General features: G+C 34.7%; 1 protein-coding gene and 1 pseudogene across 5 annotated transcripts in view; both read left to right on the top strand.

Annotated features, from left to right (window-relative positions):
- Positions 1-26,803, top strand: part of PTPN4 (protein tyrosine phosphatase non-receptor type 4) — a 145,196-nt gene that overhangs the window by 25,065 nt on the left and 93,328 nt on the right. For 4 of the 5 annotated variants that reach the window (XM_072960831.1, XM_072960830.1, XM_072960829.1 and 1 more), the window contains exon 2: positions 709-863. In XM_072960831.1, the coding sequence (XP_072816932.1) occupies positions 726-863 (138 nt within the window). In that variant the 5' untranslated portion in view covers positions 709-725. Of the gene's footprint in view, positions 1-708; positions 864-26,803 lie in introns of those variants that run through there. The other variant, XM_072960833.1, reaches the window with a different exon arrangement.
- Positions 20,257-26,739, top strand: LOC102545067 (ADP-ribosylation factor-like protein 8B pseudogene; annotated as a pseudogene).

Below are 26,803 nucleotides of genomic sequence, written 5' to 3'. Positions count from 1 at the left end.
TTTCTTTCAGAACTTTGAAGCTACATCTTCATTGTCTTTTAACATTAAGTGTTGCAGATAACGATGTGATATCTGTTATTTTATAAGCAATGTCTTTTTTCCCTCTTAGGTTAAAAAATTGAGAAGTAAAGACCTGTAGTCTTAAGTTTTCTATTTTGTTTTCGTTTTCTTAGGAATAGTAAGAATAGTTCTATTAGAATTAGTTTGAACTTGAGGATAGTTAAAATGAAGGATATAGTTACATTAAAAAAACTAATGAACTCCTATGTTTCCCCTAAATCTTAAGCTGAATAAAAGGAAAGGCTCTTCAAAGTTGCAATTCTACAGTGTTTTTTTTAAATCCTTGCATCAATGAGTAATGTTCAGTTTCCTGAGGCAGCATATTTTCCTTCCTCCTTTTTGGCTACTCCCAAATTTATATTTTTTGAATTGAGATATCATTTCATCAACAATTTGTGTGTTGTCTTCTCAATGGAGAGTTCAAAATAAAGCTCCTCTTCCAGGCAACTATAATTCTAGTTTAGATGATGAACTATATATGATACCTTCTTTTATACCTATAATTCTTATCCTGGTGTTTAAAAATTTGTAACTGCTTTTTACCAAAGTGTTAGTTGAAAATACATATAATAACTTTGTATTTTTTTATATAAATAACCGTGTATCTTCAACTATCCTCTTATTTAGTTTTTTTTTTTTTCAACTTAGACCTTGTGTGGACAGTAATGACCTCTCGTTTCCGATTGCCTGCTGGCAGAACCTACAATGTCCGAGCATCAGAGTTGGCCCGAGACAGACAGCATACAGAGGTGGTTTGCAACATCCTTCTTCTGGATAACACTGTACAGGCTTTCAAAGTTAATGTAAGTATGTTATGTCTTAACAAAAAATAATAACCTCTGGTTGTAAGTCTGAATATAGATTAAATTTTAGAACTAAGATTGTTTAATTGTAGTACAGTTTGTAAAACCTATTCAATGAGAAAAGTCTTGTTAGTATGGGTTTGGAACTGTCAAATTCACATTCTAGTTCAAACTGGGGCTTTTAAGAAGATGACAGGCTGGCAGTGCATTATTAGTGGAGTAGATCAATAGTGTATGAGTGTTTTTAATAAATGTGCTTGAGGGTGCTTAAAAGGAATTTGTTCTTGTAAATAATTTTTACATTTCCATTGTGATTTTGTTGTCTGTGAAGAAAATTTTTGTTAAACAAAGATAATAACAGCCTTAACTATACTTCAGTTGAAAAAAATAATAAAAATAAAAACGAACAAGGGAAAAAACAAAAATAATTAACAACCTTGATCTTATTGAGTCTTTTCTGAGATATTTATTCAATAAATATTTGTTCGTCCTATTTGTGTGTCTAGCTTTATTTACTCAGCATTATTTGTGAGTTTCCCCTCTGTGGTGTGTTAACAGTAGCTCGTTCATTTTCATTGCTAGTACTCTCTTGTATGATTATACCATAATTTACTTATCCATTTATTTGCCAGTGTACTTTTCATGTATATTTGGATTGTTTCCACTTCAGGCTCTTTATCAGTAATTGTGCTGTGAACATTCTTATACGTGTTTTGATATATACAGGGGTATATTCCTCTTTTTTATTTAAAAGATTTCAAACCTATATAAAAGTGAAAGGATAGTATAATGAATCCCAACTTACCCTTTTCCTAGAGTGACCTGTTGTTAACATTTTGCTCATTTCCTGTATCTTTCTTTTTATCTGTGTGTATTTTCCAAACCTGAAGGTAGGTGGTATATTTCACTTGTGTTTCAGCAGCCTAAGGGTCTCAAAAATTACCACTGTATCATTATCACACACCAAAATTTAACATTATGAAAATAATAGTATGTTATATATAGTCCATATTGAAACTGGAATTCCTCATTCCTCATTTCCACATCTCCAGAATAACATCTTCATCTTTTTTCTTGCTGTGTTACCAGGTATTTCTATACTTTGAAATCTTGAAGCTCCAGTGGTGCAGTCAGTTAGTGCACAGTACTTATATTTTGAAATCTTTAAGTAATGTAAAATATTAGTCTTCTGAAATCTTGCCAGCCTGGATGGACCTTGGCATCATGCTAAGTGAAATACATCAGATAGAGGAAAACAAATACTGTATAATTTCACTCATACGTGGAATCTAAAAAAGCTGAACTCAGAAAACCAGAAAGGAAAATGGTGGTTGGCAGGGGTTGAGGGATGGGGGAAATGGGTAGATGTTGGTCCGACTTCCAGTTATAAGATGAGTAAGTTATGGGGATCTAATGTACAGCATGGTGACTAATGGCAGCAATACTGTATTATATACTTGAAAGGTGCTAAGGGAATAAATCTTAAATATTTTCACCACACACACCAAAAGGTAAACATGTCAGGTGGATATGCTAACTAATCTTATTGTGATTATTTCACAGTATATATGTAAGATTATCACATTACACCTTAAATTTAAGCAATGTTACATGTCAATTAATTATTAATTAAAAATAAATAAAACTTTAGTCTTCTTTATTTACCCATTTCTTAAAAACTTCTATATATATTACTATATTACTGAACAGGACCACTAATTTATCTTTTTTATTCAAAATTCCAAGCCATTTCTCATTGGAAAAAGGGCTGTAGAGTAGCAACTCCAAGGATGTTATCTAACATATCCAACTATTGTGCTTTTCTGAAAAGTTAAAATTTTCATTTTTATTGTATTCTGTCATCTGTTAAGTTGGACTATAGGTTGTCAAGCAGAGAGAAAACTCACTGAAGAGAATTCTGCTTGATAAAAATTCTAGTTAATGCAAACTCCCATGTATTAGAAAATTGATATAAGAAAATAAGCCTTTTTTCCCCCCATTATTGACTCATTAGAATTCTTTTTTGGGGGGTGTTAAACTTAATAATTCTTGTTTTAGTTTAATATTAGTTAAATATGTATTTAATTAGTTGATATTAATTTTCATTTTAACTTATAGTTCCAAATTTGTTTAAAAAAATTTTGAAAGGATTTGCTCTGTTTCGTATCTAGCATAATTTTCCTTTTTGGGCACTTCAGTTGATAATAGTATTGTACTTTTCTATGTAGTAGTCAGTGTGCTCTATCTAATTATTACTCTTTTAGGAAGACATATATTTAGTGTATTTATTTTAAATGTGTTATACTTAGATCTTTTTAATGTTACATATTTAGATGTATTATAAATTACTTAAATATATTATAAACTACATATTAAATATATATTAACTTCTAATAGAGTTGAATATATTACTAGAAACTTTTCCCTACCATTATTTCAGGTCATCAAAAAACTCAGGAAGAGGAATATGAGAAACTGATTCTTGGATGTGTAATGTATTTATTCTTCTGGGTATTAGGACTGAAACCATTCAGAGTGTATGAGTTGCTTTGTATTTTTGTTGTAGATGCTGCATATTTTAATCTATGTGAATGGTTCCCTAGTTACACAGCTTATAACCTGTGCAGTGGTTCATCATGGCCTGCAAACTAGTAGGGGAGCTTGAACCTCTGATATTTATTCTCTTATGTCCCTTAAGTACTTTCAGTCCCAGAAATCTCCATTGTGGGCAGCTGCTTGGTTCACCTGCATCTCTCTGTCTTCACCAGGAAGAACCACTCAGTTTCCTTTTGAGATCACCAAGTAGTGATTTGTGATGTCTTAGCTGTGGAGTCATTGTTTTCCCTAAAAGATTTCTGTACCACAGATGAAATACCCGTTCTTGCCAAAGTCTGCTTTTTCCCCATCTGGTATTCATCCCATCAAAGCTTTTCTTTTATATTTTCCAGAGAGAAAATACTAAAGGGGTTACTCTAACTTCATTAGTCCTTTATCTTTTGTGGACATAGGAATGAGATAAGCCCCCAAACTTAAGTGGTGTATTTATTGTCCATGTTCTGTGAGTCAAGGATCCAGCACGGATGGCTTATACCTGCTCCATGTGTTGGACCTCAGCTGAAAGACTCAAAGGCTGGAGGCTTAAGTCATGTGAAGGCTTACTCATCATATGACTGTTACCTGGGACCTTAGCTGGGGCTTAAACACCTATGTATGATCTCTCTGTGTGCCCTGGGCTTCTTCAAAGCACAATGGGCTGACTTCTAAAAGCGAGCATCCTTACAGGGAGGACGCACCAGGCTGTAGCCATATTACCTTTTCTGATCTGTCCTTTAAAGTCACATAATGTCACTTTCACCATATTCTGTCTATCAGGGCTTTCACAAAGTCACAGTTGGGATCAAGGAAAGGGAAATAGACTATCTCTTGATGGAAAGTGACAAGGTTCTAAAAGATCATGTGGGATCAAAAAGATTGCTCTGAACTCTTTTGAGAAAGTGTAGTCTGCCAGTATGTCCTTCTGGTGGAGGCTTCCATCTTACCACAACCTCATCACATAGCTATATCTGTGTTCTGCCTTCATACATACTTAGGAATATTTTCCCGGAACTGTCTCCTTTACTACTTGAAAGAGAGCTGACTTATTGTAGATGAGAGATAAGAAAGAGGCTTAATTTTTACTATCTACCTCTATATCATTTGATTTGTGCTTCTGGGATTTATCTGTTTATGTATAAAATTGACATATGTATACAGTTATATCTGGAAAACCGAAATAATACTCAAAATGTATGATATTTAATTCAACACACACGATTCAGTGCACAATTCTGAAGCACTTTGTAGGTAGCAGTATTTAAAGATAAGAACAAAACTTATGTATTGAGGATTTTCATTTGTTTCTTTTCATTTTTGTCCATATGGCATTTTACCTGTTTCCTTTTTGTTTTCCTTGTTATATATCTCTTATGTACTCAGTAAAGAATAACTGATAATGTTTTTAATTGAAGTACAGTTGATTTACAGTATTGTGTTAACTTTAGGTATACAGCATAGTGATGCAGATTTTTTGTAGATTATATTCCATCATAGGTTATTACAAGATATTGAGTATAATTACTTGTGCTATACAGTAAATCCTTGTTGCTTATCTGTTCTACATATAGTAGTTTGTATCCGTTCATCCCGTACCCCTAATTTGTCCCTCCCCTTTGTTAACCATACATTTATTTTCTATGTCTATGAGTCTGTTCCTGTTTTGCATATGTATTCATTTGTATTATTTTTCAGATTCTACATATAAGTGATATAATATAGCATTATCTTTCTCTAACTTAATTCATTAAGTGTAATATTCTCTAGGTCCATCCATGTTCCTGTAAATGGCTTCTTTCTATGGCTGAGTAATATTCCATTGTGTCTGTCTATATGTGTCTGTGTGTATACCACATCTTCTTAATCCAGTCATCTGTTGATGGGCACTTGTGTTGCTTCCATGTCATGGCTATTCTAAGTAATGCTGCTGTGAACACTGAGGTGCTTGTATCTTTTTGAATTAGTGTTTTTGTCTTCTCTAGATACATATCCAAAAGTGGAATTGTTGGATCATATGGTAGTTCTATTTTTAGTTTCTTAAGGAACCTCCATTCTGTTTTCCATAGTGGCTGCATCAATGTACATTCTCACCAGTAGTGTATGAGCGTTCCCTTTTCACCACATCCTCAACATTTGTTATTTGTAGACTTTCTGATGACTTTTCATTCTGACAGGTGTGAAGTGATACCTCATTGTGATTTTGATTTGCATCTCTCTAATAGTTAGCAGTGTGGAGCATCTTTTCATGTGCCTGTTAGCCATCTGTATGTATATCTTCTTTGAAAAAATGTCTATTCAAGTCTTCTGCCCTTTTTTTTGATTAGATTGTTTTTGTGATACTGAGTTATAAGAACTGTTTGTATATCTTGGATATTAACTTCTTAACAATCACGTCATTTACAAATATTTTCTCCCATTCCGCAGGTTGTCTTTTTGTTTTGTTGATGGTTTCCTTTGCTGTGCAAAAGCTTTTAAGTTTAGTTAAGTCCCATTTGTTTATTTTTCCTTTTATTTCTTTTGCCTTGGAAGACTGATCTAAGGAAACACTGCCAGAATTTAAGTCAGAGTGTTTTGCCTATGGATTTTTGCCTAGGATTTTTATGATATCATGTCTTATTTCATTCTTTTACATGTAACTATCCAGCTTTCTCAGCACCACTTATTGAAGAGATTGTCTTTCCTCCATTGTATATTCTTGCTTTCTTTGTCGTAGATTAATTGACCCTGGGTGCAGGAATTTATTTCTGTGCTTTCTAACTGATAATTTTAAAAAATGATACCAGCACTTCAGTTGTTAGTGAAAGATGCAGTAAATCATAGATTTTTTTTCCTTGAAATAAAATGAAATTCAATTAATACATATTCTACTTATGTTATAACTTCGGTTGATGAATATTTAGTTGGCTGAATCTTACTTTTTTTTAATCTGTTAAAATATTTGTTAACCAAATCAGTAGTATAAACAGAATTATAAAGGTGGAGTTAGCAGGCGAAATGGGAAGCAAAAGGAGTATAAAGATGATGGATTTACCTAAGTGAAACTTATTTACTTGGAATCATTTTACAGTTATATTTGTACAGGAGGATAGGATTTGAGGGATTTTTTTCATGGTTATTGTTTCATTGACTTTATTTTTCATTTGAGGAAGTAAGTTTAGAGTCATTAGGTTACTTGCCGAGTCAGTGGCAGATCCAGGAATGTGTGTGTGTGTGTGTGTATGAGAAAGTCTGTTTGAACCTTTTATTGTCAACACTATATTATTTTGTTAAGTATTATTTATTATTATTTCTAGCCCTACTTAAATTTGATATGTTAATTCCTTTAAAATTCTGTATTTACACATCACTCAAATTCCCTGAGAAACTTTTTTTTACATTTATTGGTTTATTCATGTATGCAGTTTGAAATAATCATTCTATAAAGTGTTATAACAAAAAACTAAGACCCCTACCCTGTTCTCCTTAGAAGTAACTGCATTTGACATATTTAGTTTTACTCTTATATTTATTACCATGGTTCTAAGAAACATGCTTACATTATTTCTAGTTTTGTCTGCTCTGTTTTTGTTGTTGTTGTTTTTATTATGTATTGATTTTGGAGGATGAGACTTTTGATCTCTTAGACCTCTCTTCCCTCCTCCATATACACAGACTTCCTCTCTGCTATCCTCTCAATAAACAAAGTAGTTATATAATATTATTTGGTTAGTTCAAAACTTCTTTTCCCTCAAGAGAAACCCTTCAGTTCTCTGCCTGGAGTTTGTAGAGCCCTGACTGGGTCTTCTTAGAGCTGAGTGAGAGAAGGGGACTGGAGAGGTCTCAGCTCTTCAGATGTTGACTTTCATTTATTGTGTAGATTTTCCCTGTTTTCAGCTCAGTCAAAATTAGTCAACTGTACCTGATGTCCTTGAGTCCAGGCTATTACTGGGTTATTTTCTTCAGAGAGTAAACCTCTGGTTCTTACACTGATTGGCTGTAGGAAGAGGGAAGTGAGAGGTGGTCATGGAGAGTGCTGTTAACTTATACAGACTCACTCTGATTACTGCCTTCACTGTTGTTTTAGTGCATCTTAAGCAAACACTTACTTTGTTTGCCTGTCTGCCTCACTTACCCTTGACATCTCTTAGGTTGATTTTCAACAACATCTACTCTGAAGGAGTATTTACTATTTACCAAGATTTTTTGAGTAAAATCAGATGTTACTTTATTTAATGACAACAGTTATCTAGTACCTAGTATACATTATGGGAAAAATTTTCTGAAAATAGCTCTAAGTCATTAAAATTTTGATAAATAGACTAGATACTATTTAGAAAGATTGTGTATCTTAGTGTCCCTGCTCTAGAAATTATGTACAGGTTTTTTTTCTTATTTATTATAATACATATATACATGTTATGCAGTGCAATGCATAAATCTTCAATATATAACTCATTGGATGTTTATATATATATCCAATCTGTGGAACTACCACCAGATTAAGGCATTGAATACTTCTCTCACCAAAAAATATTCCCTCATGTCCCTTTAAGTATTTCAGACTCCATTCTATCTCCTTTATTAGCTTTTTTTGGTTAACATTTTACTGTCATACTTTTAGTGATTACCTTAGAAATTACAAAATGTGTCCTGGCTTAACAAAAATCTACCTTTATTTACTATAGCTGATTCTGGAACATCATGGGTTTAAAATGCGTGAGTCCACTTAAACATAGATATTTTTCAGTGAATACATACTGCAGCACTGCATGATCCACATTTGGTTGAATATACAGATACAGAACCATGGATATGGAGGGCTGACTGTAAAGTTACACGCAGATTTTCGACTGTGTGAAGGATCAGGACCCTGATCCTCCGAGCTGTTCAAGAGTCAACTGCATTTCTACCATGTTCTCCCCAAATGCAAAAACCTTAAAGCAGTTTAAATTCATTTACTGGCCTCCTGCTTTTTTGGTATTGTTGTTATGTATTTTTACCATCCTCCTCGTACGTTGTAAACCCTAAGGGATGCTTTTATTGCTTTGAACAGTCAGTAGTCTATTATATTTACCTCTGTATTTATACTTTTTGCAGCTGTTCATTTCTTAAATATCCGTGCTTCCATCTGGAATCATTTTCTTTCATCCTAAAGAACTTCGTTTATTAGTTTTTGAAATAGGGTCTGTTAATGACAGAGTCTTTCAACTTTTTGTTTGAAAATGTATTTAGTTACTCGTTGTTCTGGAGGATTTTTTTTGCTGGATATAGAATGCAAGGTTGATAGCTTTTTTTCTTTGTAGTTTAATGATGTCATTTCATTGGCTTTTATAGTTTCTCTTGAGAAGTCATCTTTCATTTTTATTGTTGTTCGTGGGCAGGGCAAGAAATATGTTCTTTTTTCCTCTGTTTCTGAGAATTTTTTTCCCATTATTTTTGATTTTTAGTCTCTTGTCTATACTATACCTAAATATGGTTTTGTGTTCTAGCATTTACCTTGCTTAGTATTCACTGAGTTTCTTGAATCTGTAGGTTGATATCTTAGAAAAGTTGAAAACTTCTTATTCTTTACAGATTGAAACATTGCTTCTGACCCATTTTTTTTTCTTCTCTCCTTCTGGACTCCAGTTGCATATATGTTAGATTGTTTGACTACATTGCGCATCTAACATATGTTCTATTTTGTTGTTTATAGTTTCTTTCTTTGTTTTGAATAGCTCTTAACCTGTTCTTGAATGTGCTAATTCTGTTTTTTGCTGTGTTTATTCTGCTGTTGAAACCATCCAAGTCCCTGTGTTTCACATACTATATTTTGTAGTTCTAGAATGTCTATATAATCATTTTTATAGTCTCTCTTTTGACATATTTCACATTTTAATCCATTTTTTCTATCCTGCCTCTATTATCTTTAATATGTTACTCATAATTATTTTGAAGCCCTCACATACCAAGATCACTGTGTAGATCACTCATAAGTCTGTGTATTTTTGTTGACTGCTTTGTCTCTTGATTATCAGTTACTTTCCCTTCTTCTCACGTCTACTAATTTTGCCTTGTTTGATTGATACTGTGAGTGTAATGTAGAGTAGCAGGTAGCAAACTGTGGCCCATGAGCCAAATTCAGTCTAGTGGCTATTACTGTGTGGCCCATGAAGCTAAGAATGGATTTTATAGTTTTCTAATATTTTTGGTTTTGTTGTTGTTTAAGAGAATGTGCAACATAGACTATGGACACAAAACTTAAAAATACTTACTTTGGGGCCCTTTATGGGAAAGGTTTGCTGACCCCTTTTCACCCCCCTATTGTAGAAGCTCTGAATTGTTATCTTCCTCTGAACAGTGTTGAATTTATTCTGGCAGGCAGTCAGATTGCTGGTGGATCACTTTGGTCCTGTGGAGGCTTAGTTTTAGCTGTTGTCTAATAAGGTAGGTCTGTTTTAACTGTTCTCATTCCTAGGGTGTGGATTGTCTAGGGTCTCAGCTAAATGCCTGGGTTATTCATCAAGATCTCTGTCCTCTGACTGAGCCTGAACTCTTATTTCTTCAGAAGTATGCAATTTCCGAAATCTTTGTTTAGCTAATAACCTCCCAACAGCTATTTTCTCCTCGGCCTCTAGGAGTCGCCCCCAGTACACGTACAGCCTAGGAGGCAGCTGAGGACCACGGGAGAATTTTTATGTAGATTTCTGTAGTTTTTTTCTCTTTGACTCTTTCCCTCCAAACCCAGCCACCTTAGCAGCCCCAAACAATAATTTTAGTTTTCTCATCCTAGCAAGACTGCCACTGTGTTTGGGCTCTATTTCTCTACATCATGATTTTGAAAATGCCTGTAAGGAGAAAGCCAGTGTGCATGTGGGACTTGATTAATCTTGTTCTCTTCTATGGAGGATCATAGTGCTATACTGGTTGCTGTCTAGAGCCTACAGAGAATTCCCCCTCTCTCTCCCCACTCTCTGGATATTTGGTCCAGCTTTTATTGATATTTTTAGTAGGAGGGTATTTAAACGCTAGCTACACTAGCTACTTCATTCATCATGACAAGACTGAAATTTCTGATTGTTTTAAAATGTGACCATATATCTCATGACATAATAGTGGATTTTAAACATTTAACATACTGCTTGCTCTTTTTCTTGATCCATTGTTCAGTTGAGCCCAATAGAAGGACTCAGATTTCAGTCAATAGTGGTAAATATATGTACCTTATAAAGTCAAATTAGTCTAAGAGAGATTGATTTGGTGAAGGGGATAAAATGGCACATGCTTTCCAAAGAATGAGGCCCTAAACTGGCGGGCCAGTGGCTTGTTTTTTAGAAGATTTCAACTCAGGAGTCAACTGCCACATTTGAGATGCCCCTTAACCCTAGCCGAACTGGGCTCAGCTAGTATCAGAGAAACTTTCTTTGGCTGATCTACTTTTAATAATTCTTTAACAGATTTGTGCTTGTCATTTATATATCCAGCATCTTTAAAACAATTTATAAATATTTTAACCCAGATCTTATCTTAACTACCATATTTGCAATGTGCATAGAATACAAGGGTGGTATGCCCAACCTTATGGCTTATTTCATATTCTTTGAGGGAATACTCATTTACATATTTTTGCTGTCATATGGGTTTTTTGCATCGTACTGAATATAAGGGCTGTCTGTCTAGGCCACCGATTAATTTGATGAAACTAGGTGGTTAGCTTGGGGTCTGCTTCCTTTCTCTTGTTCTATGTGTGTCTTTTTTGAAGTTGAATAGCATGCCCTTCTCAGATAGATGTGACCTGTTTTTTGGAGAAGGATATATAACATAGCTCTGTTTGCCTACTAGAACTTGGAAACAAGCTTTCAGTAGTCATTGGAATGGTGTTGGTGACCATAAAAAGAGAGTTTTTATTACATAAGCTGCATGACTCACTTTCTGATGTCCCATTGCCTGTGACACCTGTGCTGCCTCCTCCCCTGGGTAATTCTCTGTTCTGAGTCCCCTGTGGACCCAACAGTCCCCTAGAGGAGGCCCTGGTGCCCAATGTGACTGTCTGCCCAGAGGTTCATGTGGTTGGATTTGCTGATCACAATACTGGAGAAAGGAAGTTGCTCCTCATCTTTGTACCCATTTAGAATGTTATTCATAACTCAGATTAGATAGTTCAATATGTATATATTAGAAATTTGATTTTATATTAAAGATAGCATCCATTTGTCTTGAGTCTTTGCATTTCTTTAACATTATTTTCAATAAAAAAGACTTAAAATAATTGTGCTTCTGAAAGTTTAAAATGAAACAACCCTGGACTTGCGTATGTACATACATTGCATGTATGCATACAGCAAGGTTTATCACTTTTGAAAATCTACTTATCCTGAAACTATTTTTCCCTCCTGTTTGGAAATTCAGTATAGTAAATGTCTGCCACTTAAAAATATTTTTCCTAGTAACTCATTTTATGACTGTATTTTTTCATTTACTTTTTGAATTCTACACATTATTTTTAATGCAACAGTTTGTTTAGTTTCCACAAAATAAAGCAACAGCTGTAATATATGAGGAAATAGCAATACTGTTATGACTAACATTTTTCTGAATATGCAGACATTTCCTTTTGATGCTTCCTTTGATTTATTTATAATAAATTCCAGAGTTTATAGTTAATGCTGTTTCTTTTGCAATTATGTAACATTTTTTCCCACATTAAAGAAATCTGGAGGAAATAGGCCCTTAGTAACATTGACTAGGTACTTAAGTTTAGCACTTGGTTAATTTATAGCTTTGGATTCACTATACATTTTTTGATATCACTTAACTTTGAATTACTATGAGGTGACTTTTATTTTCCTTCATCAAGAATAACTCCAGTGGGAACTATGGTAGTTCTACAAACAACCGCATAGATCTGGTCCTGGATTCTAGTTATTAGACTATCCAGACAGATCATTTAAGCATATAGTGATGTCACAGTTAAGACCCTAGCATTCGATGAGTAATTGTTATAGGGAGCATTGTGGTATAGGGAGGTAGCATAGTTTAATGTAAAGTGCATGGGCCTGCAATCCCAAAGGCTAGATTTATAGATCTATGTCCTGCATGTACGCGTACTTGCTCTGTGGCATTGTTCCACTTACTTGATCTTTATGTATAATTTCCTTATTTATAAAGTAGAAATAATATCATTGTATTAAGGTTATCAGGATTAAGTGAATATGTATAAGGCACCCAATAAGTACTCTAGTAGGTGCTCTAGAAATGTAACATCCCTTCTCATCTTTTTTATTTGCTTTCCTCTCCTTCTTTCATTACCCAGAGTTAGCCAAAGCACAGCTTAGAGGGCACAGTGTCTGCCAGACTGCCCTCACTTCTAACGTCAGTTGCAGGCTTTGGAGGTTCTTAAAACCACCCAAGTTTCAATAATTTGTTAGAAGAACTCAACGGAACTCATTGAAAGCTGTATTACTCATATGTTACTGTTTATTACTGGGGAAGGATACAGATTAAAGTCAACCAAAAGAAGTGATGCATTGGGCAGAGTCCAGGAGGAGTCTAAATGGAGAGCTTCTAGTCCCTGTGGAGCCATGGATGACATTACCTCCCCCTGGTTACTGTGTGTGGCCATTATACGGAGTATTTCCAACCAGCGAAGCTCCCCTCAGCCTTTAGCGTCCAAACTTTTTACTGCAACTCAGTCACATACTACTTGTGTAACTTACCCAATCTCTAGCCTCTCCCAGAGGTCAGGCTAATTAATACCCTTAGTCTCCAGTTCCTCTGAAGTCAGAGCTGATGTGCTGTGGCCCAAAGCCCCCATCATAAATCACATTGTTAGACTGTCCAGTGACCAAAGCCCCCAGGCAAACAAAGACACTCCTGTCAGGTAGGACATTCCAGGGGCCTAGAGATCACCTCCCAGTAACTGAGGACAAACCCAGACCTTTTTTGGGAGAAGGTTATTTCTTTACTATACATTAGTGTTATATTTTTGTAGTGCTTATTAAATATTCAGTACTTAATATTTTGGTTAATTTTTATCCAAGTAATAGTGTACAATATTAAACAGTACAAAAAAGCCAAGCAGGACAAAGTGTATAATAAAAGCTTAATAAAATGCTCCTAGTCTTTTCTTTTAATACTGTCTTCCAAGTAGATTGGAGATGTCCTTTAGGTATTTACTCCCATTTTTCTATGATGGTTTATATTTCTGTTTTGGACATTATCTATTTGATTTCCTATTATACAAGCTGGGAATTTAATATTCTTAGTCTTGTTTAATCCCTCACTCCCCCTCCTAAAATTCTTAGGTTATAATTTTTGATTAAATCTTCTATCAGAATTGTTTGGCTTCTAGTAGAAGAAACGGGAAATAACAATAACTTAAATGAGCTAAAGTTCATTTTCTTCTCACATAAAAGATTGACAGTCTAAGGAATGGGACAGCAAATTCACAGTTATCAGAGAACCAGGCTCCCTGTTTTTCTTTCACTTTCCTGAAAGCACAGCTATACATAAGATTACTTCAGGATCCAAGATAGTTATTAGAGCTCTAGCCATTATGTCAGTTTTCAGGCAAGGGGACTGGCAGGGAAGAGGAGGAGGATGGAGAAGCAAAAAGGGCACACATGCTAGTTTCTTCCTCAGTCTTAAGGAACTTTGCTTAGAAATTCTACCCCGCAGCTTCTAGGTACATTGTATTGAAAATTTAGTCATGCGTCCTCGTTTGGCGTGCAAGGCTGGATATTTTATATTCTTGTTGCTATTCCAAACAATATTGGAGTTTTATTTTAAAGAAATGATAGAATAGGTGTGACACAGGCAGTTAGCACTTTCTGCCTTAATTGTTGTCATTGTTTACCTTTTTATGATTATGCAAGCTAACTCACTGCTAAGTCATCTAGTGTACCATGTTATATTTTGTTCTTGTGGAATTATTCATTACCCCTTTAAAAAATATACTTAACTTCTTTCTGTAGGTTTTTAGTTTTTTGTTTTCAAATCGTATATGTATTGAAAGAGTCACATAGTCCCACCTGTATTAGAAGGTGTATCACAAACTAGCAGTCATCTGCCTCCGTCCTTATCGCACTTCCCTAGAAACAACTAGCTTGATTCTTTTTAATAGATTCTTTCGGTATTTGCCTATATATATCTCTAAATGCCGTGTTTGTGTTGCTACCACTAAGTTTTCAGTTTTAGGCATTTATTGATTTCCCATTTGAAAAGATAAGATTTAGTTCCTTTAACCTCTACTCCTCATTTTATCAGTATAATTGACTTCTATAATACGTTTATGCTCATACTCAGCATGTACATGAATATGTCTGTGTAAATGCTCTTCATAGCTGAGCCACGTAGCACATTATAATTATTCTCTTCTTTTGTGCAAAACGTCTTAGTTTTCACAGAGTTGGTGGTTTTTGCTCCCCTTTCTTTCTCTCCCTCTCTCTTTTGTTTAGTTTTCTGTGTAATTTAATTACCGTAAACTCTTTAGTAATTGAATCTTCTCAATATATTCTTTACGTGAGTTGTTTTGTCAAATTCACGACCTCTTAGAGAAATCTAAGAACCTTCTGATGTGCTCCTTTTTGGACTGGCTGCTTTATACACTTGGTGTATAACTAGACTCATCCATGCCGTCATCTGGTTTTGAAAGTTCGTGTAACTTATTTACAAAATCCACTGATTGCCAGAATGACACTCTTCTCCTATTCCTCCACTATGCCTAGTATCCCTAGGTTTGAAACCACTTCTGTTTGTCTTGGAATATCTCAGGGGAATTATATAGTCATTTAGCTCTAACGGATGGAATTGAAAACTGAGGGATGTAACTGTTTCCTACATGAATTTTCAGCCACTTTTCTTCTAAATTTTAGCCTCATGCTTTATTCTCACCTTTTATGATATATATATACCTTCAGTTTCTGAGCCTTTGCATGTGTTTGACTTGCTGCTTACTGGATGTTTCTCTGGTATTTGGTATTTAGCTCCACTGTCTCTTCCTTATGCCTTCCATCTTCTAAAATGTGTTTATATTTCTTCTAAAATGTGTGATGTCTTCTCTACTCTTTGTCTTTGTGGTTTTGTTTTTAGTGTTTATGCTCTTTTTTCCCTCAATATAGTGAGCTTTTCAGGAATGAGCAAAGGTAAACAGATGTTCAGTTAGCACATTTACAGTAAACTTAAACATTTTTTAAAAACATTTTTTAAAAGCAGTTTTAGGTTCACAGCAAAATTGAGCGGAAAGTACAGGAATTTTGCATACATTTCCTGTTCTCACAGAAGCACAGCCTCTCACATTTTCAATATCCCCACCAGAGTGGTACATGTGATGAACATATGCATCAAAACCAGAAGTCCAAGTTTACATTAGAGTTCACTCTTGGTACTGTACATTCTTTAAGTTTAGACATATATATAATGACATGTATTCACCATTTAAAGTATCGTACATAGTAATTTCTCTGTCCAAAAAGTCTTCTGTGCTCTGCCTATTCAGCCTATTTCCCCTCCTACAACTCTTGCAACCACTGAGCTTTTTACCTTCTCCATAGTTTTGCATTTTCCAGAATGTCATGTACTTGGAATTACACAGTAAGTAGTCTTTTCAGATTTTAACTTAGTAATATGCATTTAAGCTTTTTTTTTTTTTCTTGGACATATAGTCCTTGAATGTCACACAAAGACAATACTGGGCAGGGACGGGGATTTAAAGTCCAAATATCACTTCTGGTTCTCACTTTTTTGGGGGAGGAGGAGGGAGGAGGTAATTAGGTTTGTTTATTTACTTATAGAGGTGCTGGGGATTGAACTCAGGACCTCGTGCATGTTCAGCACACACTGTACCACTGATCTATACCCTCCTCTCTCCATGTCTTTTTGTGGCATGATCATTTCTTTTTAGTACTGAATTTGATTACTGGTTTTCCTTGTTCTGACATTTATTTTGATAGTACACCCTTCATTTGATTAGTGTTTGCATGTTTTATCTCTTTTCATCGTTTTCACTATCAGTGTATGTACATTTTTGCATTAAAGTGGATTTCTTGTAGACAGCATAGACTTGGGTTTTTTTAAAAAAATCTGATAGTTTCTTTTAATTTAGCAAAATTATTGAATTCCAGCAATGAATTTAGTCCTTCCATTTTTAAACTTTTTGTTTGTCTCTTCTGTTTTTTTGTTCCTTTCTTACTGTTTTCCTGCATTTTGGGGGTATTTGAAGATTTGTAGTATTCTATTTTAATGTATCTTGTGGCTTCTTTTGTTTGTTGCTTTCTTGAGGTTGATCTGGGAACTATTATACAGACCTATTTTTTACAGTCTACTTCAAGTTAATCTTTTACTACTTCAACTAAACCTGGACACTTTCATTCATATAGTTTCCTGTTCTTTCTCCCCTTTTTGATTATGGTTGTCATATATTTTGTTTTTACATAGAATGAAAACTCCATAGACATGCTGTAAGTCTTGCTTTCAACAGTAATGCATATTTTAAATAATTTAGCAGGAAAAAATAGTCTATTATGTTTACCCAGGTATTTACCATTCATTTTGCTTGAAGTTCCAGATTTCCCTCTGGTATCATTCTTTTCAGTGAAGAACTTCTTAAACATTTCTTTTAGAGCAAGTTTTCTGACAATAAATTCTCTGAATTTTCCTTTATGTAACATTTTGAGTTGCATGCTTTCATACCTGAAGGCTATTTTCAATGGATATAGAATTCTGGGTTAATAGCTCTTTTCTTTCAGTACTTTAAATATTTAGTTTGGCTGTTTTGTGACTTCCATAGTTTCTAATTCAAGCTCTGAAATCATACAAATAATTGTTTCCCTGTTGCTTTTTCCCCTGGTCTCCTTTAAGATTTTTGAAAATTTATTTTTAATATTTGGCAGCTTGATTTTGATGGGTCTGGGCATCATTTTATGTAACTGACATCTTTATATTTTTAAATCTATTTCTTTCACTAAATTTGGATACTTTTCTGCCATTATCTTTTCAAATATTTTTAATATACCAGTTGCTTTCTCCTCTCCTTCAGAAACTCCCGTAATGTAAATTCTAAATTTTGCCCCATAGGTTCCTGAGTCTTGGTTCATTTTTTTTAAAATAAACTTTCTCTTTATTTCAGATTATTTTGTTTATTTACTTTCAAATTGACTGACTCATCAGTTTTCTTCATTCTGCTATTTAGCCCATTCAGTGAGTTATTTATTTTAGATAACTGTATTTTTCATTTCTAAAATTTCCATTTTACTGTTTTTTAAAGTTTCTGTATTTTGCTGAGAATTTCTATATATTCATTCATTTTTAGAGTGCTCCCCTCCCTTGCTTATGGAGGATGGTTATAATACCTGTGGAAAGCCTTTGCCTGATAATTCCAACATCTGAATCATCTCAAAGTGTTCATCAGTTGACTGTCTTTTCCCTTGAAAATTGTTCAGATTTTCCTGGTTCTTAGTGTATCAGGTGATTTTTATTACATCCTGGACATTTTGGAATATTATGTTATGAGGCTCTGTTAAAATCCACTATATAATGTTGATTTTGTTGTTCTTATTGTTATTTTAGCAGGAGATTAACTTGGTTCTCAAATTCTGTCTCATGTTTTCTGGGCAGTTGTTCCAGAGTCAATTCAATTTTCAGTGTGTTTGCTGTGCTGTTTGGGCTGATCTTTGCAGGCAGCATCTGAGGATTAGTTTAAGGCTTACATTGCAGTTCGGTTCCCAGAGTCATTGCTGTGTTGCTTTGGGTCTGTTCTGCATATGTACATTTTTGGCATGAGCCCAGGACTTACATTAATTTATATTCTCCTATATTTTGCAGGCTTTTCTCCACATTTTCTGGCTCTCAGTGGCCACTTTTCATAGTTACTCTGGCCAGAAGGATGAGATTTTTTTCAGAGTTTTAGCCTTGTGTTGTTGCATAGGCCTGCAGGACTGGGACTTCTTTAAGGTGCAATGCTGAGAGAAAAGTAAAGAAAGCAGCAAAAACAGATTACTCCCTGCTCTTTGACAAACCAATTCCTTTTTTTCTGAGTCTTCTTTGCTAAGAGGTGGGTGTTCTCTTAGGGTTTCAGTTTGCACAGTGTCATCACCAGGGCTATGCCATTCTGTGACTGGGGCTATTCCTGGGACAAGCCTGGTAGAGAGGGAAAAAAATGTAGTGCCCCCTGCCCCAACACACACTGTCCAGTTCATAGGGCTCCTCTTAACAGAAAATTGGGTTTCCCTTGTCTCTTGTGCTGCCCGTGCCCACTGTGCAGTTCTCTAATTCAACACATCTTTGAGTCAAAGGCAGAGGTACAGAAAGTTAAAGAAAAGAAAACACAGAAAGCTCACCATGCTTCAACTAGTGATTTTTTTCTCTCTATACTGCCTGCTATAATTTGCTTCTTGGATTACTCATATAATTGCTTTTTGTAATTTTATCTGGAGTCTTTGGTTGTAATCAGTGGGAAAAGCAGCCTCTAGTAATCTTATGTCTACACCAGGAGTTGAATATAAATCTTTTTTTTAGCTACATTATACCAAAGTAACTTTTTCTTTGGTAGTTGTATGGGACCTTTCCTACTTACATACTTGTTTCTGTAGAATGACACTTAACTAACCTCCCAGCTTCTCATCCATAGACATTTTCTGAAAGCTTATCATTATGTTCTCCACTTTTCAACTTTCTTAACCTAGTTACCTCCCTGTGAATACACTTTTATTTTTAACAGTTTTGGGTAATATTTACAATATGTTTCTGTAGATACAGGTTTTTTCATATATCCTAATTAATATTACATTGGATAACTTTACTAGAATATGGCTCTCTATTGTAGCTTTGTATTAATATCTGTTAAGTAGTACTAATCTTTCATACTGGTGCTGTACTATTTCCTCAGAGCTTTTGCATCTGTTTTTGGCTCTTTTTGTCAATAACAATGTGGTATAACAATTAATTCTTTTTTACAGAGAATTCAAACCCAGGGATTTTGTGCCTTGCTCATAACTACATGCCAAGTAACTGGTAGAACTGAGACTAGCATCCTGGTCCTTTGACCATTCAAACTGGTGTTTTTATTTTCTACATCATCTGCTATGAGTTGAACAATCTTCTGTTCCTTCTCTGTGTGTCCTTGTAATCAGTGACAAATTTAAAACATATTAGAAGTCTGGTCAAGAAAGATTGGAGTAGTTTCTGGTACTGTTTTCGTATATTTGTTTACTTTATAAGAATTTAATGGTGAGTTCTTAAGGAAGACTTACTGGAAGTTCACATTACTGCCCCCACTTCTCAATTTCAGGTATGTTGGGGCTCAGGAATCTACATTTTAAATGCATACACAAGATGATAGTGGTACATGTAGTCTCTGGCCTTGCAGAGAAACAGTTGGGAGGAATGGAGACTGCCTTGGCCTTATTAACATTCTATAATTAACCATTATTTATAGAGCACATTTTCCTGTTTGTTCATTACATATACTAAATGAGACAGAATCAAAATCCATGTCAAATCCCAGTTGTTTTATGCTTCTTGTCATCCTCATTCACAGAGTAGGGTTTTTCTGTTTAGTATTTTCCTGGAGCTGAATGAGAAACTAATCTATAGTTTTATAAGGGTAGTCTTTAGCAAGAGGTTCTGAGCCCATATGCAGAACTGTAAATGTGCCTCTATAGCAATGATTCTCAAATAGGGCTGATTTGTACTTAGGTCCCCTCCCCTAGGGGACATTTGGTAATGTCAGAACATTTCTGGTTGTTAAAGTTGGGTGGGAGCTATTGGCATCTAGTGGGTAGAAAGCAGGGATGCTGCTAAACATCCTAAAATACATAGGACAGTCCCCCCTCCCCAGCCCCCGACAATGGAGAATTATCTCACACAGAATGTTCACAGTGCCAAGGTTGGTTGAGAAACTGTGTTCTAAAGTGTTAAGTAAAATTTTTTTGATGAATAAATTAATTTTTAAAAGAATCTTCTCTTAGCTGTAGTTTTCTACCAGTTAGAAATTTTTATTTCTGAAAGTTGAAAGAGTTAAGATTTGTTTTGTCCCTAAACACAAAGGAATATTATAGACTAGTCTCTCATGAGCAAAAATTATGAAGTTTCCAAATTATTAGCAAATTAAATCTATACATGTGGCCACACACACTCATATAAATGTTTTAATATCAGGTTAGATTTATTCAAAGTACGTGAGATATAAAATAAAGGCGAAAAACCATGTAATCATTTTCTTCATTGTATTAAAAACAAAAACTTAGTACACTAGAAATAGAGAGGAATTTCTGTTAACTTATGAAGGGTATTTACAAATATTCTAAAGCAAACATCTTACCTAGAAGTGAAACACTGAAAGTTTCCCCTTGAAACTGGAAACAAGACAAGAATGTCCACTATTACCACTTCATTCTGCTTTTTGTGTTATTTATATTTGTGTGATTTTTTACCCCATGTAATTGTTGATCATTTAGGTTTCTAGCTCTTACCTCATGCTTTAGTTTGTTAGTAATTTGGTTTCCTTTTGCTAAAATCTTCTGTTAGGTGGGAAGATTTATCAATTTCTCATTATAGGATCTTTCAGCTTTTTTATACTGTTTTTTTAACAGCTTTATTGAATTCTAACTCACATTTAAAATATACAATTCATCTTTTTTAAGTTTATATAATTCAGTGGAGTTTTTGGTATATGTTTGATATTTACAATATTAATTTTTAAATATTGTAATGTACATATAAAACATAAACTTTATTAACCAGTTGATTCATTTTGAAGTGTACAATTAAGTAGCATTAATTATATTCACACTGTTGTTCAGTCATTACCACTATCTATTTCAAAACTTTTTCATCACTCCAAACAGAAATTTTGTAACCATTGAACACTAATTCCCCACTTTCTCTGACCTCCAAATCTATGAATTTGTCTATTCTAGAAATCTCATATAAGTAGGGTTATACAATATTTATTCTCTGTATATCTTTTGGGAAGAATATTCAAATCCCTTGCCCATTTTTTAATTATTTCCCTTTTTATTGTTGAGTTGTAAGAATTCTTTATATATTCTGGATTCATGTCAGTTATCAGATATATAATTTGCAAATATTTTCTCCCATTCCGTAGGTTGTCTTTGCACTTTCTTGATGGTATCCTTTGAAACACAAAAGTTTTGATCTTTGATGGATTCTAATCTATTCTTTCTTCTTTTGTTACATGTACAATAGATATCCCCTTTTCCCAGCACCTTTTTTTGTAAAAATAGTTCATTCTCATTTGAATTGTCTTGATACCCATGATACCACAAACCAATACATGATAAATGTAAAATATTGCTTTTGGACTCTCAGTTCTATACTCTTCTATTCTAATGTTTATCCTTGTGTGAATACCACTTTGTTTTAATTTCTGTAGTTTCATAGTAAGTTTTGAAATTGGAAAGTGTGAGTTCTCCAACATTTGTTCTCTTTCAAGATTGTTTTGGTACATACACATTTAGGGTTGCCAAGTCTTATTAATGAATTGACCCTTTCATCTTTCTATAATGTCCTCTTTGGTAACATTTTTTTCTCTGAGGTCTGTTTTATCTAATATCAATATGGGCACGCCACCTTTCTTTTGATTAATTTTTACCTGGTATATCTTTTCTATCACTTACTTTGAGCCTACCCGTATTTTTATATCTGGAGTTTCTTGGAGACAGCATATAGCTGGGTCATTTTTTATATGCTCTCTACCAATCTCTGAGTCATGGTTGAAAATTGATTTCCTCCAGAGAAGGCTTTTTATTTGCTTTTTCCAGTCATCTGGTGGCATTGTCATACCAGGACCACTTTTAAGTTTATTGTTTAACTTGGGGTTCTCAGACTACATTGTAGAATGAATTTTGACCAGATAGTTAACCTTTATTTTTACTTTTTTATTTCTTGTTTTGTTTTTCAGTGTCATTCTGCATGGCATGATTTTTTTGTTACTCACTTTTACTCTGAAAGTGTTGCCAGGATAAAGTTTATGGGTCTCTTGTTATAGTTCCATCCTAAAGAGACTCTGGGATCACTTCTGATTCCTTTATATATCCTGTGGTCAAAGTAGAAGCTAGAAATTTTAAGGCTAGAACGTGACTTCAGCATTTCTGAATAGGTGGGCTTCCTGACTTCACTTTGTTCTGAATCTTTGTTTCTACCTTTTTTCTTTTAATACTAGCTCAGTAACAGATTAAAGCAACATTTTTTTTTCAAAATATTTTACCTAGTAATTTAATTGTATTTGGAAGGATTTTTCTAGAGTTTGTAATCTACTCTGTTGTCAGAAATAGAAGTCATGTTTATGGTATCTTAATTTGCACAGAAAGTTTTTATTTTGATGTAGTCAGTTTTACCTACTTTTTTTCTTTTATTGTTCATACTTTGGGATCTTTTTGTAAGAAAACTTTTCCTACTAGGAAAATGTGAAGATTTTCATATAATTCCATCCAGAAATTTTATAATTGTGTTTTAAATTTGTCTCGAATTTTTCAGTATAATGTGCACTAGAAATCAAAATTTGTTTTCATACGGTTTCATTTCACTTCCCCCACCCTGTGTAAGGAAATTATTTGTATGTTTTTCTCCTTTATTCTGTTAATGTTAAATTATTAATTACATGTATAGCTTTTCTGATGTTAAATTCTCCACAAGTCTTGTTTGTTGGGGGTTTTTTCCCGTGAGGCCAAATTCAAATTAGTTTGCTAATAGTTTATTTGATATTTTTGCATCTCTGTTTATTAGTCTGTTTTGCTTAATATGGTCTTTTACTGTTATTCCCTCTTGTATTGAAATCATATGAATAATTGGGTAACCTTCCCTGTTTTTCTGTTCTTTGGGATAGTTTGGTATGTGTGTTCTTTGGAGGTTTTTAGAATTTCACAGATTTGGTAAAACTATATGTCTAATGTCTTTTATGTGTGGTATTTTAAACTACTTACTGATTTTCTTTCATTGTTGTGGGTCTATATGCTTTCTGTGTTTCTGTTTCCTTTTATATTTTTTATTGTTAATTTGCTTTTTTCATTGTTCTTATTTAGCCTTATTGAAGGTTTGTGTATTATTAATCTTTTCATTCCATCTATAAATAATTTTAGGGCATGGTGAAGTTTTGATTTTGGTTAAGTTTTATTCTTTCCATGTGCATATCCAGTTGGCTCCTTGCCATCTTATTGAAGAGGCCTTCCTTTCCCTACTGCTTTTTAATACTACTTTGTTGTAAATAAAGTTTGTGTGGATCTGTTTTCTGGGTGCTTTCTCCTATTCTAATGGTCTCTTGATCTATCTTTACCAATTTATACTGTCTTGGTTTTTTAGCTTTATAGTAAATCTTTGTGTTGGATACAGCAGATCCTTTTATATTTTTAATATATTTAATCATTTTAAGTTTATGGTCTCTATAGTTCTATTAATTGAAGTTCTAGAGGAATGTCATCCAGTTCTGCTGACTTGCTCTGGATTCCTCTTATGTTTTATAATTTTGGATTATGACCTTGTCTTCAGATAAACGTTAACTTTAGGGAGTCATCTGTAGTCTGGATTAAGGATATGTTCCTTGAAAAATGTTTGGTTTTTTAGCCAGGATTAATTTTTTATCATAGTTTTTCACCTTTGGGGTTCTACAGACAATAGTGTAATAGCAAACTTTAGACCCACGTGAGGGCAGCCTTGTGGTTGTGAATTTTCAGGGGAGAATTTTCTTCTTCATCCGTATTCCAGGTGGAGGCAGAGAAACTTCTTTGATCTCATCCTGGGCTGGTGGGAAGATTTTTGTTTTCCTCTCTAGTTTACCTTTCATTAGAATGTTGCTGTCCGGTCTGGGCTTTTAATGGTTAAGTCTTAGTTCTATATCTCACCTTATTTGAGCTCCTGTTGTACTCATTGTCTCACCTGTGAGTGATAAACCTAGACTGTTTATTCTTTCACAACCCTTTCCATGTGCAGCCTTTGCACAGTTTACACCCAGCTGCTTAGGTTTTCTATTTTTTTCTCCATCGTGGAGATTTCTTTTCAGCTTAGCTATGTAATCAAAAGAATTAGTACATCTTATCCAACACTTCTAGGGATTTTGTTACAGAGAGTTTTTAGTTTATTCTAGTGTGGCATATTGCTGGAAAAGGAAGTTGGTATTTTTAAATAGGCTATATAAAGCAATTGTGTATTGTCAGTTTAAATAATTTCCCTTTCAGATGGAAGAATAAATATAGTCTTCCAGTGTTGACAACAGCAAAGTTATTCTTTGAAGCAAAGTATTGTATAGTGGCTATAAGCATAGACTCTTGAGCCAGATAACCTGCTTTTCCTTCTTTTCTGTTTTTCTGAGTTTCTTCATGTTATTACTTCCTTTCTGGTTGGAGAACTTCTTTTAGAAAGTATTGGTCTATTGGTGACAAATTCCTTTAAATTTTCTTTTTTTCTGAGAATGTTACTATTTACCCTTAATTGCCATACAGTATTTTCTGTTATTAGCGAATTCTGGGTTGATAGTTCTCTTCTTTCAGCACCTAGAAAATGTTGTACCACTTCCTTCTGTTCCTATGGTTGCAGGTGAGAAATTTATTCTAATTGAATTGTCATCCCATATAGGTAAGTTCTTTTTCTAGTTGCTTTCAAGACTTTTTCCTTTTTCTTTTGTTTTTAGTAGTTTCATTATGTTGTATCTTGAGGTAGATTTATTTGCATTCATTTTGATTGAGGTTCACTTGGATACTTGAATCTAGTTGCTTTCAGGATTTTTTCCTTTTTCTTTTGTTTTCAGTAGCTTCTTCTGTCACCAACCCAATGAGGAATCTGAGCACTGCCTGTTACCACTAGGCTGAGGTTTAGACTGCGCACTCAGCTTTTGCTGATACCACCCCTGAGGCGGTATTACATATTGCAATTTGCTGTTGGTTGGCAGACAGTAGAAGACCAGGTTTTCCACTTGATGCCAGCTAGTGCTGGGAGGCATATGGAACTCTAGGCTCCCTACTTGATTTCCATGGCACTGTTGGAGGCAGTCTCAGTTTTCTTCCATTGGGTTTGGCAGGATTAGAGTCAGCGATGTCAGGAAGGTTTCTATCCTCTTAGATAACCTTTTTCTGGTTATTTGCTTAGAAAGCAGGCTTTTCTTGGCCTCTTTCCATTAGGCTTGTTGGTATTTCTGTGTTGTAGGATTCTCTAGTATCAAGTGTATGGTATGTGGGAGGTAAAAAGAAAACTCATGATTTTGAGTCTAGAAATAAACCCACACATCAGTGGTCAACAGATTTTTCAACAAAGTTACTAAGAGCGTTCAGTGGGGAAAGAATAGTTTCCTCAACAGATAATGCTTGGACAACTGGTGTCCACATGCAAAAGAATGAAATTGTGCCCCTACCAAGGTATATACCTACCATATAAAAAAATAAGTCCAAAAAGGCAGAAGCAACTACGTGTAAGAGCTAAAACTATAAAACTTTGAAGAAAATACATGGGCAGTTCTTCATGACCTTGGATTTGGCAATGAATTCTTAGATGTGACACCAAAAATATATGCATCAAAAGGAAAAAATGACTAAATTGGGCTTCACAAAAAATTAAAACTTCTGTGTATCAGAGTATATGATCAAGAAAGTGAAAAAATGAGCATCATGCCGGGCCCAGGAGCCATTTGGGGGGATCTGGGCTGAGGCCCGCTCCTGTGGACACCATCGCCACCCCTGCCCGCCCGCCCGCCCACTCGCTCACCCACTTGCCGGTCCATCCTCCCTCCTGGCTGCCATCATGCTGCACTCATCTCCCGCCTGCTGGACTGGTTGCACTTGCTCTTCTGGAAGGAGGAGATGGAGTTGACGCTTTAGGGGCTGAAGTACTTGGGCAACACCACCTTTGTCAATATCATCGCATCAGGTCAATTCAGTAAAGATATGATACCCACAGTGGGCTTCAACTTGACGAAAGTAGCTAAAGGTAACATCACAATAAAGAGTTGGAACATAGGAGGACAGCCCTGCTTCTAGAGCATGTGGGAACGAAACTGCAGAGGAGTCAGGGCTGTTGTTTACATGATAGATGCTGCAGATCTCGAAAAGAGAGAATCCTCTTGAAGTGAACTACATAATCTTCTAGATAAACCACAGTTACAAGGAATTCCAATACTAGTTCTTGGAAGCAAGAGAGATCTTCCTAATGTCTTGGATGAGAAAGAGCTAATTGAGAAAATGAATCTGTCTGCTATTCAGGGTAGAGAAATTTGCTGCTATTCAATTTCTTGTGAAGAAAAGGATAATACAGATATCACACTTCAGTGGCCTACTCGACATTCAAAATCTAGAAGAAGCTGAAGCATCTCCTGAAGTCTTCCAGTCCTTCCTGGTTATAATCATAGAATTATAGTCCATTCCTCTGAAGTACTTCCCAGAATACGGTAA

Source organism: Vicugna pacos, chromosome 5, assembly GCF_048564905.1.
Source record: "Vicugna pacos chromosome 5, VicPac4, whole genome shotgun sequence".
Lineage (NCBI taxonomy): Eukaryota > Metazoa > Chordata > Mammalia > Artiodactyla > Camelidae > Vicugna > Vicugna pacos.
The sequence above is the reverse complement of the archived record's forward strand: the minus strand, read 5'-3'. Positions and strand labels throughout refer to the sequence as shown.